At 44.5% G+C, this 19,177-nt stretch overlaps 1 protein-coding gene across 2 annotated transcripts in view; it reads left to right on the top strand.

Moving 5' to 3' along the window:
• actn4 (actinin, alpha 4) overlaps window positions 1-19,177 on the top strand; it is a 54,648-nt gene that overhangs the window by 28,517 nt on the left and 6,954 nt on the right. The window contains exons 2-18 of one of the 2 annotated variants that reach the window (XM_035621750.2): window positions 4,744-4,858; window positions 5,590-5,709; window positions 7,435-7,521; window positions 8,771-8,858; window positions 9,788-9,866; window positions 10,113-10,194; window positions 14,077-14,162; window positions 15,667-15,759; window positions 15,967-16,092; window positions 16,249-16,353; window positions 16,493-16,640; window positions 17,011-17,161; window positions 17,332-17,440; window positions 17,684-17,824; window positions 17,991-18,173; window positions 18,496-18,630; window positions 18,992-19,171. In XM_035621750.2, the coding sequence (XP_035477643.1) occupies window positions 4,744-4,858; window positions 5,590-5,709; window positions 7,435-7,521; window positions 8,771-8,858; window positions 9,788-9,866; window positions 10,113-10,194; window positions 14,077-14,162; window positions 15,667-15,759; window positions 15,967-16,092; window positions 16,249-16,353; window positions 16,493-16,640; window positions 17,011-17,161; window positions 17,332-17,440; window positions 17,684-17,824; window positions 17,991-18,173; window positions 18,496-18,630; window positions 18,992-19,171 (2,028 nt within the window). Of the gene's footprint in view, window positions 1-4,743; window positions 4,859-5,589; window positions 5,710-7,434; window positions 7,522-8,770; window positions 8,859-9,787; window positions 9,867-10,112; window positions 10,195-12,035; window positions 12,122-14,076; window positions 14,163-15,666; window positions 15,760-15,966; window positions 16,093-16,248; window positions 16,354-16,492; window positions 16,641-17,010; window positions 17,162-17,331; window positions 17,441-17,683; window positions 17,825-17,990; window positions 18,174-18,495; window positions 18,631-18,991; window positions 19,172-19,177 lie in introns of both variants that reach the window. The other variant, XM_035621751.2, reaches the window with a different exon arrangement.

Raw genomic sequence — 19,177 nt, 5'->3', positions numbered from 1 at the left:
CTGTGTCGCATAAGCACATTCCTGTCCAAGGAGTGGTGTGTGTGTGTGTGTGTGTGTGTGTGTGTGTGTGTGTGTGTGTGTGTGTGTGTGTGTGTGTGTGTGTGTGTGTGTGTGTGTGTGTGTGTGTGTGTGTGTGTGTGTGTGTGTGTGTGTGTGTGTGTGTGTGTGTGTGTGTGTGTGTGTGTGTGTGTGTGTGTGTGTGTGAGAGCAGAAGAAGCTGTAAATGCTGCATCAGCTTATTTAACTTCATTAAATTTCTGAGGTTGTGTTTTGTCTTGTCTGTTACTGCTCACATGTTTGCGTTTATCCATCTGACCCTTGACCTTTGACCCTGTAGGCCCAGTTAAGGAATTGGAGTTGAAAGACTGTTGGGGTCATACTGACCCTAGTGTGTGTGTGTGTGTGTGTGTGTGTGTGTGTGTGTGTGTGTGTGTGTGTGTGTGTGTGTGTGTGTGTGTGTGTGTGTGTGTGTGTGTGTGTGTGTGTGTGTGTGTGTGTGTGTGTGTGTGTGTGTGTGTGTGTGTGTGTGTGTGTGTACGTTCGCATACCCACCAATTTGTTGTCTCCGTGTGGACACTGGTACCAATTGTGCACGAGACGGAAGACAAAAAAGGACGCTGAATTTGAATAAAGAATGTGGAAGTCACACTGTGAACCAGTTTCTATCAAAGACACAGTCGGTATGTGAAGACCCTTGTGAAAATATACACCCTTCCTCTCATCCTGCTACACAGGCTTCAGATTTAAACACTCGTAAAAAAAAAAGAGGTGTCGGTACGGATTTGTGCATGAGAAATGACAAAAAGAATATCCCTACTACCTCACGTTTAGCAGCCAGCAGGTTGGTAGTCAATGGGTATGTAGAATTGCTGAAAGCTGCTTTAAAACACAACTCTCTTATGTTTGAAGGTTAAACGGTGATCAGACTCGGGTCCTTGTTGATGCATGTCGCAGAAATCACAGAGGATGTTTCCTCACCGTGGCTACAGGTGCTATGTAATAGATACCAGAAGCTAAGGGCACAAGCTTCATTCCTAAAATGTAAAACCTTCTTACCGCTCAGATCCAGCCTTGCTCTCCTCTGTACCACACGGCCGTTCAGCTCGTTATCTTTGTCCTCAGCTCAGGTCAGAAATCCTCTGATCTGTGTGTGTGTGTGTGTGTGTGTGTGTGTGTGTGTGTGTGTGTGTGTGTGTGTGTGTGTGTGTGTGTGTGTGTGTGTGTGTGTGTGTGTGTGTGTGTGTGTGTGTGTGTGTGTGTGTGTGTGTGTGTGTGTGTGTGTGTGTGTGTGTGTGTGTGTGTGTGGCCAACACAGGACAGCCTTAACAGGCTTCACTGGCACTCATCCCGTGTGAAGTGAGCCTGATTCCTGGAGAGAGTGAGAGTGATTTGGTCAATTCACCTCTCTGCTGATGTCACATGCTGCACCCGTGCACCGTCTGTATCAACTCACCTCACTACCCATCAATAAACGGAGCACGATGAGGGCGAGAGAGGACTGTGCTCCAGTGTTCAGTGTCTCCACCGGAGCACTATGCTGTGTGTGTGTGTGCGTGTGCGTGTGCCCGTGCCAGTTTCAACAGGAAACCGTTTCAAACGGCAGCACCACACCTCGCTGTACCTGAATGACGGGAGGTTTGCCACACTTCCCTTATATCGTCACAGACTCAGAACAGCCTTTAAGGACAGCCCTCCCTTGGCAGCGTGCAGAGCTACTCCAAGCTCAGATAAGGACAACCCTGAAGTGCCCTTGAGCAAGGCACGGAGTACTTCAGTGTCAGTCTGACCTCCGAGTTGTGGACCAAGGGGATGAAAGAGAGTATCGGCTGTATAATCTTTAGCATTTTGTGTTGCACAGATCATGGAGAGTGATCTCTGCGAGTCTCAGCCTGTCGCTGTCACCACTCCCAGTGTCAGTGGCTCTGCTCGAAGATGGCTGACTTGTGTCTTTTTTTTACTTCCTTTTAAAGCTGCTCTCTGATACAGTTCACATGCCTAAACTTGCTTTTTTAAATCGGATGTTTGCACCATGCAGAAACCTTTATTCTTCCCGTCTTTGTTCCACAAGGCTGCGATCAGATTCAGATTTGATAACGGGGATCTACATTGTTATAAAACATAACATGCTGCTCTTGGACATGTAATGTCTTGGCGCTGTGTCCCCAAAATCCCCAAAATTGTATAAAAAATTGGAGGAAATTTAAAGGATTACTGTGTTTAACATTCTGGGTACAAAAATGCGCAATCACTAGGAGAAAGATGGAAGATTTTCTCATCTGACAATAAAAAATATATGATTATTAAGAGCACTTGACCTACGATTAGTTTTTTATTCGGAGATATTCATCATGTTCATGTCAGAGATAGTCTCCAAGCATCCAGGTCATCTGTTTCATTAATGTAACCCGCGTCTCGTTGGTGATAAGGCCTGAATGTTTTCACAAACAAATGAACTATAATATTAAATCAAATGTGTTTTTTGACGATGATGACAGACCCGAGGCCTTCGCTCGGTGACAATGATGAATACGTCTTCACTCTGCTCCGTGCTAAACTAAGCTGGGACTTCCTGTCATTGCAGTGCCATTTCCTGCCACATTGTTCTTAACTCTGTGCGGGAGGGGCAGGGTGTGGAAGAGGGGGCATTGTCTTTCCGCTCCCCATCCCCTCCTCCCGCCCCCCTAACTTTGTACGTCTGTTTGTTTATGTGAAATGTATCTCCTTCCCCCTCCTCCTCCTCCTCCTCCTCCCACCCTGCCCTGCCCTGCCCTGCCCCAGTCTCGGAGAGGGAACTCTATAATTGTGTGTGTGTTGGATGAGTTGGGGGTTGGTATCGGTCTAGGGGAGGGTCACACGGAGTGAGGGAGAACGAGGCCGAGGGAGAGTGAAGGGTGCTATTATCCGTGAGGCTCAATGGGCGCTTTGTGCCGGTGGCCGCGGTGGGGAGAGGGGCAGGGCGGCGAGCAGCACCCAGTCATAATGTTGTTGAACGCACCACGCAGGGGAGAGGGGGAGAAACAGAGGAGGTATTGGGAGAGAAAATTGGATTGATCCTCCTTCACGTCTCTGTTTCAATAGTGATATTTTCCTCAAAGTTTGTGTGCCCCTGTGTCCAGTTTGTGCCCTGAGAAGGAGGCACTTTTGTGGCTGGTGTGGGTTTCAGTTTAAAGGTGCACTGACCCCCAACACTGCTAAAAAATATTTCCATCAACAACTGGTCTATTATATATTTTTTGAAAATTGGGACCGAGCCCAGGGCGACATGAACAAACTGTTAGTTTTGTTTGACCAGAGGTCGAGTGTACTGGATATAACAGACATGAGACTGAGGGAGTCAGAGGTTCTCTCTTAGGAAGCTGTAACCATTAGTTCTTTTTAATAATGATAAACAAACATTATTATTATTACTACTTCAGAAGCTGTAACATTTCCACAGTAACGCGTTTATAACTGGTGTTGTGGGCCTATGGTCTGTCAAGTCAGTTTTCTCTTGGTCATTTATAGTTGTGTGTTCCTGCTGGGAAACCATCTCCACTTTCTGTCTTTCCCCTCCTCCTCCTCCTTCCTCTTCCCTCCTTATCATCATGGACACTGCCTCTTAACACTGAGCTTAGATTTCAGCTGAAGTACATTCTGGCGATTGAACCCAAAAGGCTTAAGAAGTAAAAAATTTCAGGAGTCATTTGTACACGATGGATATTATTTAAATCTCTTCAGCTTCAGCATCGGCTTCATTTAGTGTGGAGAACTTTACCACGGTCACCTGCCGCTTCAAGGCGTTTCCCCCTAAATCACGTCGCAGGTTAGGAGAAGTGTTTTTGACACACTGCTCTGACAACGTGCCCCTAACCGAGGTCTTCGGAGAGTGGCGTGACAGCGCCTGTAGAAAAACGCGCCGGCCTCTCCGCAGTCCCGTGCCTACCTCAGTGCCACGAGCTCCTTCAAAATAAAATGATTCGAAACACATTTGTGAAAGAATGTTGGCTAACCAGAAGCACAAAAACACGGATTCCAACCCGCTATTGATGTGTGTGATTTTGTGCTGGTGTGTGTCTTTTGCCAGATGGCCTATGTTTGTGATCTGGTGCACCATTCTGATATTTAATTACACGTGTCACAGATGTTTGTCGGTTTGATTCCCCGTCTGCCTCTCAGATTGTGGAGGGGATCCTCCTGTTGGGCTTGCAGGATTAATGGCAGCGTTTCTTAACCAGTGGCTCTTCATGTCAGTGTGGGTTTTGCTCTGGTAGTTTCTGATGTGATGTGTGTATTTTTTGTGTGTGTGAGGGACTGAGCCCTAGGATGAAACAAAGGCTGGACTTCTTCACTCAGTGTCTGTTGAAAATGCCGTCGGGGGAGAAATATTAAGAAACTAGGAAGTTAATGAAAGAGAGAAATCAAGTTCTGTTTCTCTTGCCGAGATGAAATATAGTTTGATGTAAAGCGGTCTTAGAAAGTGGACATATTGTGTATTTGAGTAACTGCCTCTGATTTATTTTCATCTTTGTTACATGAAGCTTGAATTGTACTATATCAATGGTAGTTCTCATTTGGTAGTGTCCCCCCCCCCTCTCCCCCGTTTTATTCTGCTACTTCCTGTCTTACCAAATCAACTTCCTGACCTCCCTTCCTGTGCATTCAATGTCATTTTCTTTGATTCTCAATTCAAAGTGTTTTTTTCATTATCGTGAAAGCTGGAAAAACATTCAGCCTCTGAATAATGGACCACTTTGTCTCCCGCAGACTTTCACGGCGTGGTGCAACTCCCACCTACGTAAGTCCGGCACGCAGATCGAAAACATCGAGGAGGACTTCAGGGATGGACTGAAACTCATGCTGCTGCTGGAGGTCATCTCAGGTAATTCAGTTCACCACCTCTAAGTCACCAGAAGGTCGGTCCAAGCTGTTGATTTGATTAAGCAAAAACGACAGGCCATGGTATATGCTTAATGTTGGAAGTGTTTCATACAGAAGCCCCAAATGGAAACACACACACACACACACACACACACACACACACACACACACACACACACACACACACACACACACACACATTGAGGGAGAACTGTTTTCAGATGTTAAAGATCCACAACATGACTGTCCAGTCAGGGTGAGGTTACTCACAGTTTCCAGCCTCTGTATGGATCAGAGGCTGTGTGTGTGTGTGTGTGTGTGTGTGTGTGTGTGTGTGTGTGTGTGTGTGTGTGTGTGTGTGTGTGTGTGTGTGTGTGTGTGTGTGTGTGTGTGTGTGTGTGTGTGTGTGTGTGTGTGTGTGTGTGTGTGTGTGTGTGTGTGTGTGTGTGTGTGTGTGTGTTCCTCTCAAGGAGGTTGTTGTGGGGAAGCTGTTCCTGTTGGCAGTGGCACTGTAGATAATCATTTCAACTGCTGTCTTCTCATAATGAAATTTGGACTCGCATGCGTCTTCCTTTTTCCACATTAGCGACGCTGTGATGTCGCTGCTGTGACTCTAACCGTCCTGGCTGACTGTCGTTCTGCTGAGCCCGTGGAAACACCGCAGGAGCTAATGCACTCACTTCTTAAAATTTTTGATTTTGTCCCCCCCCCCCCCCGCCCGTGTATCCACAGGCGAACGGTTACCCAAGCCTGAGCGAGGAAAGATGAGGGTCCACAAGATCAACAACGTGAACAAAGCCCTGGACTTTATTGCCAGCAAGGGAGTGAGGCTGGTCTCTATTGGAGCAGAGGGTAAGCATGCGTTCATGCATAACAAGGAAATGGATGCACACTACACCAAACAGCCGGCGCTAACATGTAATGAGTGAAATGGAATCTCTTCCTCGTGAACCACAGGTATGTCATTCACCCATCGGAACCCTTCTCATACGTTTTAACCCGAGACAGGAAGAGAACTTTAGTGCAGTTTTCCACACTTGACCTTTGCATATGGGTGAATGACTGAACAGGGCCACCGAGCACGGACCCTCGGGCCAGAGCCGCTGTTTGGGACTGTTGGATATTGATCGTCTGGCGACCAAATCGAACCCAACTACAGTACACTTTATACTACAGTAGACTACAGTAATGTTTCATTAAAAGCAGAATCAGAACAGCAGGACGTGCTGCTTTGGAGTCAATAGAACTTGCAGCTCAGGGTTTTATTCAATGTTTTCCTATGAAACTTTGTATATGGTGCAGTTGCAGTGAGAAAGCCTCTCTGAAGGTCAGGTTCAGTTTTTCAACCCTCTGCAGCGTTTGAACACTTGGGAACTTTTTTCTCATTACAACATAGTTTCTTCACTTTTGTAGACATGTAGGCGATGCTATTTTCTAAAGATTTGTTCAATGATAGCACTTGTTGCTCGCTTGCTCAGAATCTCTCTCTCACACACACACAGTGGGGGACAGTGACCTTTCAGATTTTCTATCAGGACAAGCCTGACATTCCTGCTGCATGGCCTTGCTGAGACTGATGACCATTGAACACACTCACCCACTTTTTTTTTTCTGGCCTTCCACGAAAGCAGCCCACTTAAGGTCATCTGCTGGAAACAGACAGAGAGAAGAATACAGGCGTAGAAAATGGAGGAGGAAAATAAATCGAGGGGCCGTGTTGACGAGATGAAAGAGGAGGACGACACATTCCCAGACCTCCATTTCATCTTGATTTACCCTTTAAACAAGTACAATAAAAATAACATACAGGGTGGATATGAGACCTGTTTGTGGGAGGACAAGGCTTGGTCACAGGCTAACTCACAGTGTATTTAACTAAAAAAATGACTGAACGAGAAGAGGTTACTTAGGCAGAACTCTAATCAACTGAGGGTCGAGATGAAGATCAAATTAAACATGAAGAATGTTTGAGGGAATGACAAATTTCGCAGGTGACAGCGAGGGTGATAAACAGGTAGACGAAGCAGGACGAACATTGTCAGCATGCGTTTGAGCTATGAGCGGAATCTGAGCCCGTCTACATGCCTGCCCTCAAACGTGTCACTGCACATGACTTACTGTCCTGCTCCTCGCGTCTCTGTGTTTCACTAACACGACAAATATCTGTCTGTTGTAAATGTTGTTTTCATCTGAGCACAAAGTCAGTTCATACAGTACAGAAATGTATTAAATGAAGAGATTTGTCCTTTTCAAATGGCTAAATATGTGTTACTAAATACAGTTACAAATAATGAATGATTAGATTTGTCTTACAAGCACCACCTTGACTGTCTTATTTACATCTACCAAGATATGATTTATTTCATGAGAGATCTTTGTTAAGGCATCACACATTAGCAGGAGATTTGGCAGCCGTGGGACATTAAGTGCACTTGTGTGGGTTTGTTGGTGTTATTAAATGAAAGAGCAGATGGACGACTGCAAAAACATCACTAGTAGACGAGATGTATGGTCCACAGTGACTCTGGAGTGTACTGGAGTGACCTTCTGTGTGTGTTCTGTTTCTGTGTTGTACAGAAATTGTGGATGGAAATGCGAAGATGACCCTGGGAATGATCTGGACCATCATCCTCCGCTTCGCCATCCAGGATATCTCTGTAGAAGGTACAACTTCCACTTTGATTTGCATAAAGACCAGTGCTTTGCTGAAGGGCACAGCGGCAGCCTGACTGGCAGCCAGGTTTTCAGGATTAATTAGCCAACGAAGGCTCATAGGAATCTTTGGTGTTTACTCACGCATTGGGGATGCATTGTGGGAACTAGAGTGGAAGTAACGAAGCTAGACACGCGCGCGCACACACCGGGGTGGTCTCTATGAATGCTCATTAAGACTGACGGTGATGTGAAACTACTTGATGATTATAATAATATGTATTATTATCACTAGTCCAAGAAATAAGAAACAACATTATTCATAGTGCATCAATATTAATAATTATCAGTTATTTTCTGACAAATACATTTAACCCTTTACTTTACCTTAACCCTTTTAACCCTGATAGTTTTGTGCGTCATGTCCCATGCGGCGGGTTCACAAGTTACAATTATGCCAACAAGATTTGTTAACAGTCTAGCGTCAAATTTGTCAAATTTGTGAAGTAGAAAAAGTTATTATTATTATCATCATCTTATGTAATAAAAGAGGCTGTATAATTTAAATTCTGTATGTAATTCTGTATTCTATTTAACAATCATTTAAATGTTAAATAATCTGTCTTAGTTTTGTTTATGAGCTACGGTTACGGTTAGGACGCAAGGACGCTGATGCAATGCGAACAGCAGATAATCTTCGTCTGCGTAGATTTTCTGACGAGGAGCCATTTGATTAACAACTAATAGTTTGGCATTAAACAGAAATCCCAAAACACAAATACATATCTACGCTTCACTGCTTCCAGCTCCAGAAGGTTGTTTGTCTGTTGCATTTCTTTTGCATTGATGAGTCATTAATTAGTTGGAGCTGTAATTACTCTGTGGTGGCTCATTAAAACTGTCTGTGTTGAATTAATCCACTACGAGGAATATTGAATCATATTTTTCACCCTCTCCCAAGTGACTGATACTTTGGTGATGTTAGTTCAGGCACATGCAGCAAACAACAACATCCTCAGTATTGTCCGTTCCCTGAGGAACAGTTTATATATAACTCTTGTCAAAACTGCTTCTGCAGAATTTAATTTTTCTGTCTGCCTTTGCACCGTTGACGGAATCAAACAATTGGAGCACTTGTTTCCATGTGAGGAGGAGACATTTCCTCACGGTTTGCAGACCAATGTAGTGACCTGCTTTTCTCCTCACTTCCTCCTCCTCCTCCGACCTTCTACGTCTTCTCTCCTCCACGTCTTGCTTGCAGAGACCTCTGCCAAGGAGGGTCTTCTCTTGTGGTGCCAGAGGAAGACCGCTCCCTACAAGAATGTCAATGTGCAGAACTTCCACATGAGGTAACACACTCACACACACATATTCACACACTATAGGGTTGGTCCGTTTTTTTAAAGGTCATTAGTGTTATTCTTGGATGAAAGCTGTTGACTGTCTACTGCAAAGTTGGAGCGTTCTCTGAAAGAGATTTAGGTTCTCATGGGACTCCACAGTGAAACCCTGATAACATTTGTTATGGTTCGCCGTGGTCTGCAAAGAATCAAAATGGTATCAGAGTTGGTTGCAGCAACTGGCATATATTAAAAATAAAAATAAAATGTTAAAAGCACAAAGGCTTAGGGCATTTAACTTTACACACAGACACATTATATGTTTTGAAGTGTAGGTGTGTTTATATGGATGTGGACAGGTGCTGCTGAAATGAAATCTTACAAATGTTTATATTCTTCAAAGAAACTACTGTAATTCTGTGGAAATTCCGCCCTCTGTTGGAGCAACTGAAACATGTTTTGCTGCTTTGTAAATTAGTGAGAAGGCACTGGCCATATTTTTCTGACACAACAGTGTGTTTGAAAAATGTAAAAATAATAAAATATGTGACGGGAAGAATTCAGAAGCTGTTAAAATATAAAAGTATATAATTATACAGTTATTACAGATTATTGTGCAGTATATGTCCATTTGTAAAAGTAGTCTATACAGCACATACATGGGATGATTGTCAACCTTTTACCCAAGACCCTTTTTACTCAAAAAGATGTTGATCTAAAAACTCGTGTCTCTGTTTGTTTGCACCAATACTCTGCTGACATTGTTGTGAACTCTGACGCAGAAACATGAGTCACAACCCGACTACCAGTAGTGAATGCAAAGTTTTGCTAACACTCGCTGTCAGTCACCGTTCCAGGCAAATAAATCACTGCTCTGACTTCTCGCCAATGGGATGATCTCTGCCTGACACTCGTCTCATCTGTTCTCTGTCCAACAGCTGGAAGGACGGTCTCGCCTTCAACGCTCTGATCCACAGACACAGACCTGATCTCATTGATTACGACAGCCTCAGAAAGGTAGACGCCCTCTCACACACAAACACACTCACACACACACACACACACACACACACTACACTACACTAGATTAACGCTAATCATTATGACTCACATTTTCTGTTCAAACACCGCCCACATTCAAATGTTTTAAAGTCAAAGCAAAGCAAACTAGTGGTTAAGTAATAATTCTCCTAATAATTAAAAAGAGTTACTGTTCTTGATCTGCACATTTATTGTCTTCCGACGCTGTGATTGGTTGGTTAGGATGACCCAGTGACCAATCTGAACAATGCCTTTGAGGTGGCTGAGAAGCACTTGGACATTCCAAAGATGTTGGACGCAGAAGGTAGGCCTGACGTTTACTATGACGTTTATGATTGTCAGCAACCGGCTGTATTTACATGCACACACGAAGGTGACTTTTGCCCATCATGTACGTAGACGAGTGTTCTGATTAAGAGACTCATTTTAATTAACATTTGTTACTATTAATACTCCAGTTTTTCCAAAACACTGAAACAGCAAATAATTCAGATTTTTTTAATATATTGTGTTATATTATATATATATATATATTTTGGTTTAGGAAGAATGTCATTAAATACATATGTCATAGTGTACATACTATATGAATTAAACTGCTTAAAATGTAAATATGTTCTGATGTCTTTAACAGTCAATGAGCTCAGATCACCCGCTGTGTTTGAGACCGAAGCAAATTCACAATAATTTATTTATCGTCTCACTGTTTATTGTCACCCGCACTGTGCTGATGTGTGCATGTAAATATGGCCGCTGATGTTCAAATCCACCGTTGTGCCTGTTAATGTGTGTGAGCTGTTGCAGCGGAGCCTGCATCCTGTCCCTGTAACTCCTCTGTGTCCTGTAACGCTCTGCATCGTGAATCACGTGTAACTGTCTGGATGTGTCTCTGTCTTTGTCTGTGTGTGTGTGTGTGTGTGTGTGTGTGTGTGTGTGTGTGTGTGTGTGTGTGTGTGTGTGTGTGTGTGTGTGTGTGTGTGTGTGTGTGTGTGTGTGTGTGTGTGTGTGTGTGTGTGTGTGTGTGTGTGTGTGTGTGTGTGTGTGTGTGTGTGTGCTGCTGTATGTGTGGTAGACCAATATGAGCACTGAGGGCTGATGTCCATATTGAGTGAGCACACTCTAAATAGTCATTAGCTGAATCATTAACTTTGCAAAAAAGAACTTTACTCTAAAATCTCCCATTCTTTGTTCTTTGTGGAACTTTAATGAGGGAGGAAACTCCGTCCCTGCAGAAGTAGTCTGACTCACAGGATGTAGACCGAGCGTATGAGCCTGCCATTGGCCCTCCTTCCCCTCCGTTATCTGCGTGCTACTGGTTTTTGAAATCCCCTTCGCCACAGGAAACGACGTCAACATCCTCCGAGCTGCAATCTACATGGCCGCCGTCAGTTGATTAGCAACATCCTTTGTCTGTGGCAGTGGCATGCACTGGTGCCTGGACTTGGGCCGATCCACTCTACTCCACTCGAGCCTTCCTGTTAGCAAATCGTCCAGCGGGCGCCTCCAGAGCTTTAGTATAGGCCGGCTTCACTTGTGGAGCACGATTATCAAATGATGTACCTCTAAATTATCAGTAGTTTTGACTGTTTTGGTGTTTGTGGGGAATCAGCCTAATATATTGACAATGCCCGCCACTTCACATATAAATGTAACACCCAAAACCCCAATCCCGACGCTATTTTGCAGGGGCACCGTCGCTGCACCCTGGGCTCAGTGCTGCCCAAGACCAATCCTGATTGGTTCACAGGGGGAAAAAAAAGGCGGTGCATTATTTTTTCCCTATAGCAGAATGATAGTGGGCGCAACCCGACCATTCTCCATCGCTAACACAGGTCTGAAAATACAAGACTACTGCTGTGTTTTGAATGAAGTGATATACGAGTCTGACCCTTGTATGTGCGGTATTGTTAATTGTTCGTGTGCCCTCCTGTATTTGTACTCGCTCTGTTTGCTTGTGAATCGAAACTTTCATCATCCTGAGCGGTTGGTAACAGCCACAGCTGCCTGTTAAATGTGTGTCTGTGCTTGTCAGCCTGTATAGCATGACTGTATGTTCCTACATACAACAGTGTCCTGTTGTGTATAATCTCGTCCTCCATCTTGCCTGTGTGTGTGTGTCTTCATAACCTCGGTCTCCCCTTGTAGACATTGTGAACACTGCTCGCCCAGATGAGAAAGCCATAATGACTTATGTGTCCAGTTTCTACCATGCCTTCTCTGGAGCGCAGAAGGTACCCTCTGACCCCTCGACCTTGACCTCTAACCCTCTGTTACTAACAAGGTGATGCTTCCTGTCCAGCATGGCCTCACTCTCTCCACAGCGCTACTAAGACCTCGGCCGCATCAAAGACAATGGATTTGTTGGGACACAAACACACACACACACACACACACAAATACAAACAATGTGAATGTAAGTTTGCTGGTGAAAGGAGTAAATCTTCTCCTGTGCTGTCATAGCTGAGCTGTGTTTGTAATTGTTGTTAGAACATCTGGGTTATTCATCAAAACAACGAAGTAGAGATGTCAATGATTGTTCTCTGCACTATTTGACAATCCCCAGACTACATCTGTGTTTCCGCAGCTGCACCTGTTCGGAATTTCTATACAGTTCAGATGAAGGTTTTATTTTTTAGCTGGCACAAATGTTACAGCCCTTTTCATATTTCATGACATTGTCAGAGCTCGATTCCTGATCCTTTGCACACAGCCCCGACAGATGAAAGAAAACATTTAGTCTTCAATCAAGTCATAAAATTGGTATAATTTAGATTTTAGCTGCAGATGAAGAGGGATCTTAATTGTATTTCGCTGTCTTCTGTAATGCACTTGTCTACTCCTCTTATCTTTCTACCTTTCCATCGCTTCTTTCTCTCCTTTACCAGCTCCTCTCTTTTTTTCCCTCCCCTCTCCCTAAAGGCCTCTGCCAGGAACCCATTGGATGCGTCTCTTGTTTATTTCCTCTTCCTCTAATTAATTATTTTCTGGCTCAGTCAGAACGTGTTTGTGTTTCTCTCTCTCTCTCTGTCTCTGTCCTCCCTCTAGTCATTATTTACACAAAATCAGAATCAAAGCTCCAGAGAAAGTTTGTATTTGTAGCAAACTTTGGACAATTGGAAACAAACCCTTCAATCTCCAGACTTACTGCTTTTACCAGCATTATTCGTTGTTGACCGACATGACACAAACCACACACAACCATATCCACGTGAAGCTTTTTTTGAAAGGGTTTATTCAACATCTGCTGTGTTTGGTTTTTCATCTTGTTCATTTTGGTCATTTGAGGGCATCCAGTTTTATACTGAATCGGCACAAAACCTGCTCTGAGACCCTGAAACTGTGCAGGGTTATCATTATTATTAGGAGTAAAAAACATTATTAGATAATATAAAGCAGTAAGAAGGTGTTTGTTTTGATGTATATATCTGTTAAAACACCTGAAGTATTGGGTGTTTGAATCAAATTGATATCACCATGTTAGGATTTTAGATAATTCTATCATTTATTTATCAGTTGGTGATTTGGTCTATAGAATATCGGGGGGCGGGGGATAAATAAAGATGGCAAATTGCCCAGATTCTTCAGGGTTTTCTCCAAATTAGCTGTTGTAGCTGAGTAGCAGCACCTCAAATCTGAGAGGCTGGAACCAAAACATGTCTGTAAGCGGTTCTGGTCCTTTTTGTTTTTCCCTCTCTGTGCCAACACGGACTGTGTCCTGCAGTTTCAGACCTCAGTGCAGTCATGATTTGAAATGACGTCATTGTCACCTGCCAAATGAGCCGAACCAAAATGAATGACCTGCGTCAGAGTTTGAATAAGCTGTTTGAGAGAATTCGCCCCGACAAAGACTCACCAGTGTGATGTGTTTGTGTCCCGACCTCCACCTTGTGGCCCCAGTGTCCCAAAACTTTCTACAAGAGGTCACTCGTCCTCCCTCCCGTCCCCCATCACATCCCAACCCACGCTTTGGAGTGTGGGCGGTGGTGGTGGGGTGTAATAGGAGTACCTTGAAGCTGTGGACCTAAGGAGGGAGCCACTCTCTCCCCGACCAACTCCTGCCAGCTCCCTCCGCTCCCTCATCCTGTGGGAGGCCGGGGACTAATGCAGCTTTGGGTAGCTTTGGCTTCACTCTGTCTCTTTCTCTCTCTCCCTCTCAACCTCTCTGTCCTGCTGGGTGATGCGGTAGACATCGTGGGCACGCTGAGGCCGGATGAGAAGGCCATAATGACCTATGTCTCCAGCTTCTATCATGCCTTCTCTGGTGCACAGAAGGTGAGCGCATCACGCTTCAGACTCACAATAAACACTGCCCTGCCGCCCTCCTCCAAAGACACACAGAGGGTTCCCATTACTCATTCGACAGCAAGAGTGGAAAGACACATCAGCCCTCTGGGGAATGTAGTAAAAATATCAGCCAGTGTCAGAAAATGGGTCAAATTAGGGGAATATATTAGAAAGTTTCCCCATCATTAGACGGAGCTTTTCAGCTGCTTTTCATTTCTCATTATTGGATCCAAGTGTAACTGAATTCACATTGTTCACAATCAGTTACAGTTTTTATGGTGAAAGATGCTCAACAGCATATTTTTGTGGACTCGTGGGGAAGGGCAGAAAATATTTGGAGATTAGGACCATGAGGGGAACAACAGAACTGAGGTGTCTGTTTCGGTGTTTATCAGACACAACCTGTGTTTTCCCAATAGAGATTAACTTTATGGTCTGGACCTCAATTCCCAAATTCATATTTGTTCTGTTATGGTCCATAAGGAGTGAGGGAGAGCTCTCTGACTGAATAGATACCATGGTCTGCCTGTGCTGTCAAATTGATCTCAATGAGGAATAATATATTTCCTCTGGACAACTGAAGACACTGTAAATGAAAATCCCAATTCAGAATGCATGTACAAACAGACCAATGTGTATTTCTCCCATTGAAAACATTAAAACATAAAAGATTATGAGCATTATACTTTTTGGAACTTTTGTGAAACCAGACCTGTTTGGGGAAACACTTGTTTATGTCTCTCCAGTTTCTTTTCAGCTATTAACACTTTTCAATTCAAAATGTTTGTTTTGCCATATGATGTGATTCATATATTTGTAATGTATTAGTTTAGACTTAAAAGTAAAAGAATTAGCTCAACAGATGAAAACGCTCCAAAAAAGGGAAATATTAGGCATTTATGAAGCAACCAAACAGAAATTGTGAGATTGTTTTACAGAATACATCAACTTGCCAAAGTCTGTGTACTGTGTTTTATTTCCAGTGGCACAGTAGTGTAATATCCTAGGCAGACCTGCTGATGTGGACCTCAGCGCTACATGAACCTGTAACTAGACGTGTGCACTGACTCCTTGTTGTGACGGGAGACGCATGGAGCTTTAAAACACACCGATCGGTTCTGGCACATTCAACTAACCATCAGCAGCTGGAGCATGTTTCAGATCAGTCAGATGCAGTGATTGTCTTTTTGCACTTTTTAAAAATATTGTGTGTCTGAACTCGTGTTTAGATTTATTCCAGTGCACTGCCTGTGTGTGGAGTGTGTACGCACAAATTTAGAGAGCAACAACTCTCTTTTTCTTCTGTTATTACAAGTGTTAATGAAATTTCAGGTTGAGATACTAATAAAAAACAATAGAGTAGATTTTAAAGTGCAGCATTGTGTTTTAACATGTGGCCACAGCGAATGCTCTCACTTAGCTTTGGGCACGGTGATGACGATGTTTGGCCCGGTCACCGTGAGCGCCGCTCATCACTATGTCTCCATGACAGGCTGAGACGGCCGCAAATCGTATCTGCAAAGTGCTGGCTGTCAACCAGGAGAACGAGCATATGATGGAGGACTACGAGAAACTGGCCAGCGACGTGAGTACAGAACATTAAAAAACTCATCAGCATGTTTACACCTACTGTAGTGTTGCTTTAATTTGAGGTCCCTTGTGTTCCCAATCTTAACACCATAGTTGCAACACTCAAGACTTTGTGGAAAGAATTTCAATCTTTGATTGAGTTTCAGATCCTTCTTCCAAGTTTTTCTGACTGGTTTCTCCCTGTGTTCCTGTCTGCCTCCAGCTGCTGGAGTGGATCCGTCGGACCATCCCATGGCTGGAGAACCGAACCCAAGAGAAGACTGTAAATGATATGCAGGCTAAACAGGAGGACTTCAGAGACTACCGCTGTGTCCACAAACCACCAAAGGTTTCGATGAACTTCTTAAATATGTAGAGCAGTATATGAGAATAGTTTTTTTTAATGTTGTGTTAAGTCGTCCGCCTGGTGGTGCATTCACTGCTTTTATATCCACTCAATCTGTTCACCAACATTGTGAGGGGACTTTTCTCTTCCTGTCTTCAGGTCCAAGAGAAATGTCAGCTGGAGATCGGCTTCAACACTCTGCAGACCAAACTGAGACTCAGCAACAGGCCTGCCTTCATGCCATCAGAAGGACGCATGGTGTCCGTATGTATTCAGATTCAGATTTGATGGCCGTTTTAATATACATTACATCACCTACGCAGGCAGAGCAACGGGTGCCGGTACACTCCTCTACAATGAAGGTTTAATATCAGTAATTCTATAATATGCGTTTGGTCCCCAGGATATCAACGGGGCATGGCACACTCTGGAAGGAGCAGAAAAAGGCTACGAGGAGTGGATTCTCAGTGAGATCCGACGTCTGGAGAGACTGGAACATCTGGCCGAGAAGTTCCACCAGAAGGCTGCCATCCATGAATCCTGGACCGATGGTGTGTAAATGCTTTAACTCACAGTCACGCTGGGCGAACAACATTTTTAATTTGCGTATCAAGTTGGATAAACTTTTTGCCCACACCACAAAAATCAGATCATCATCAAATTCCTCTAAAATAATGTTAGAATCAAATTTGATTTTGATTCAACAAGTCTGTCTTTCTCTCAAAGAGGGCAGGTGATATTTATCACCATTGCCCAAATTGGCTCATACATTTAAAGCACTAATTTAGCCACCTACAGTATTTTTTCAGCCAAATTGCTGTAATTGGCTCCTCTACCATCTACCAGCATTTGAGAGGCTCACCGTCACAGTGAGACGTCCAGGTGGAATCCAGTAAATGAATAAGTTGTGTGTGAATGCAGGTAAGGAGACCATGCTGACCAAGAAGGACTACGAGACTTCCACCCTGTCAGAAGTCAAGGCGTTGCTACGGAAACACGAGGCCTTTGAGAGCGACCTGGCGGCTCATCAGGACCGAGTGGAGCAGATCGCTGCCATCGCACAGGAGCTCAAGTAAGGCTTCCAAAATGTCCCCGGAATTGGCTGCACACCGACTGACAACAAAAACAGCAACAAACTTTTACTGATGATTGAAAATGAACAGCGATGAGCATGAGATCATAGCGTGTGTGTGCATGAGTGTCCACTATAAACCGCTCTCTTCCATTCTGCGTGTTGCCCAGCGAGCTGGACTATTACGACTCTGCCAGCGTCAACGCTCGCTGTCAGAAGATCTGTGACCAGTGGGACGCCCTGGGCGCCCTCACCCAGAGCCGCAAAGAGTCCCTGGAGGTACGACCCAGTCTGTGATCGTCTTTGGTTATGTGTTTTGGGACCGGGTGTCTGATCAGACCTCATATTGTTGATAATTGGAGACTGATGCATCGCTTGATGTTACCCAACTGCAATGCTTTAACGAAGTATCCAAGTGTTTACCATGTCCTTCAACAGCTGCGAGTATCAAGTACTAACATCCATAACAATCGATTTGATTCAATGAAGCTTATTTTCATAAACCCCTCCTCTTGCCAACAGAGGACAGAGAAGCAGCTGGAGTCGATAGATGAGCTTTACCTGGAATACGCCAAGAGGGCGGCGCCCTTCAACAACTGGATGGAGGGAGCTATGGAGGATCTGCAGGACATGTTCATCGTCCACAATATCGAGGAGATCCAGGTAACTGGAAAACGTGCACAGCGTGGATCCAGATAGATGCAAATCATGAGACAATTCATTTCAGGAAAAACATTTCTGAGGTCCAGCAAATGGAACATTTATTTTCAAACTATGTGTGGAAAACTGTGTGGTGGAGGTAAAAAAACAAACGCGTTTCCTCCCACAGGGCCTGATCACCGCCCACGAGCAGTTCAAGTCCACCCTCTCGGACGCCAACAAGGAGCGCAAGGCCATCCAGTCCATCCAGGACCAGGTGGAGGAGATCGCTCACAACAACGGCATCAAGCTGAGCGGAGGGAACCCCTACACCACCATCACACCTAAGAGCATCGACAGCAAATGGGAAAAGGCAGGGCTGCTGGTCTTCTTTGCTATACTTTCACCTAACAGTCTTTGTTGCTTTGGCTTATTTTGCACATTTGTGAGGTTGAGTTAACGCGATGTATTAGAAAACAAAGAGGTTCTGCCGGGACGTCACAGCATCTGCTGTAAGTCAAAGGCACCATCCACGAGCTGATGAGTTTGACATGGCCCGTGGATGCTGTATGATTTAATGACTTCCTGGCTCGTGCTTTGTGTTTGTCAGTGCAGTTTTTTCTTCTTTTCTATTATAGTTTGAGTTTTTCTAATGTCTGTGTGTGTGTGTGTGTGTGTGTGTGTGTGTTTTGTAGGTAATGGCCATGGTGCCACAGCGTGACGACGCCCTGCAGGAAGAGCTCAACAAGCAGAACTCCAACGACACTCTGAGGGCCGAGTTTGCCACCCAGGCCAACGCGGTCGGTGCCTACATACAGGACAAAATGGAGGTAATGGATTAGCGCGTGTGCTCTGTCCCAAGTGATCACCACTGTGTTCAAGCTGCTCATCTTTCCTCGGTGGTGTGCAGTTTTGTCACAGTTTTCAGGCCGACAGTGTAAAACAGTTAGCTTTGTTTACCTTCAGAACAAGAGTCTCAGATTAAAAATCCCACCTCCCGGATTAGTCAGCCCACAGTCGCACAAAGCTTTGAGCACTTCTGCTGCACAGGAATACTTCTTTTGGCTGAGCTGCTGCGACTCATAAGCAAGATTGTGGTCACTGATGTTCAATGCACAGCAGAAGTAAAAATGGCTGTCGCTTTTGCTTCGGAGCGTCTTCTAAAGACTTCACACTATACCGTGTCGACAGGAAATTGGCAGGAGATCCATTGAAATGAACGGCACCCTGGAGGATCAGCTGACCCACCTGAAGGATTATCAGACGACCATCATGTCGTACATGCCTGAAATCAACAAGCTGGAGGGGTCCCACCAGCACATCCAGGAGGCCCTCATCTTCGACAACCAGTACACTTCCTACACAATGGAGGTAACA

This window comes from Scophthalmus maximus, chromosome 11 (assembly GCF_022379125.1).
Source record: "Scophthalmus maximus strain ysfricsl-2021 chromosome 11, ASM2237912v1, whole genome shotgun sequence".
Lineage (NCBI taxonomy): Eukaryota > Metazoa > Chordata > Actinopteri > Pleuronectiformes > Scophthalmidae > Scophthalmus > Scophthalmus maximus.
This window is presented reverse-complemented; position numbering and strand designations above follow the sequence as displayed.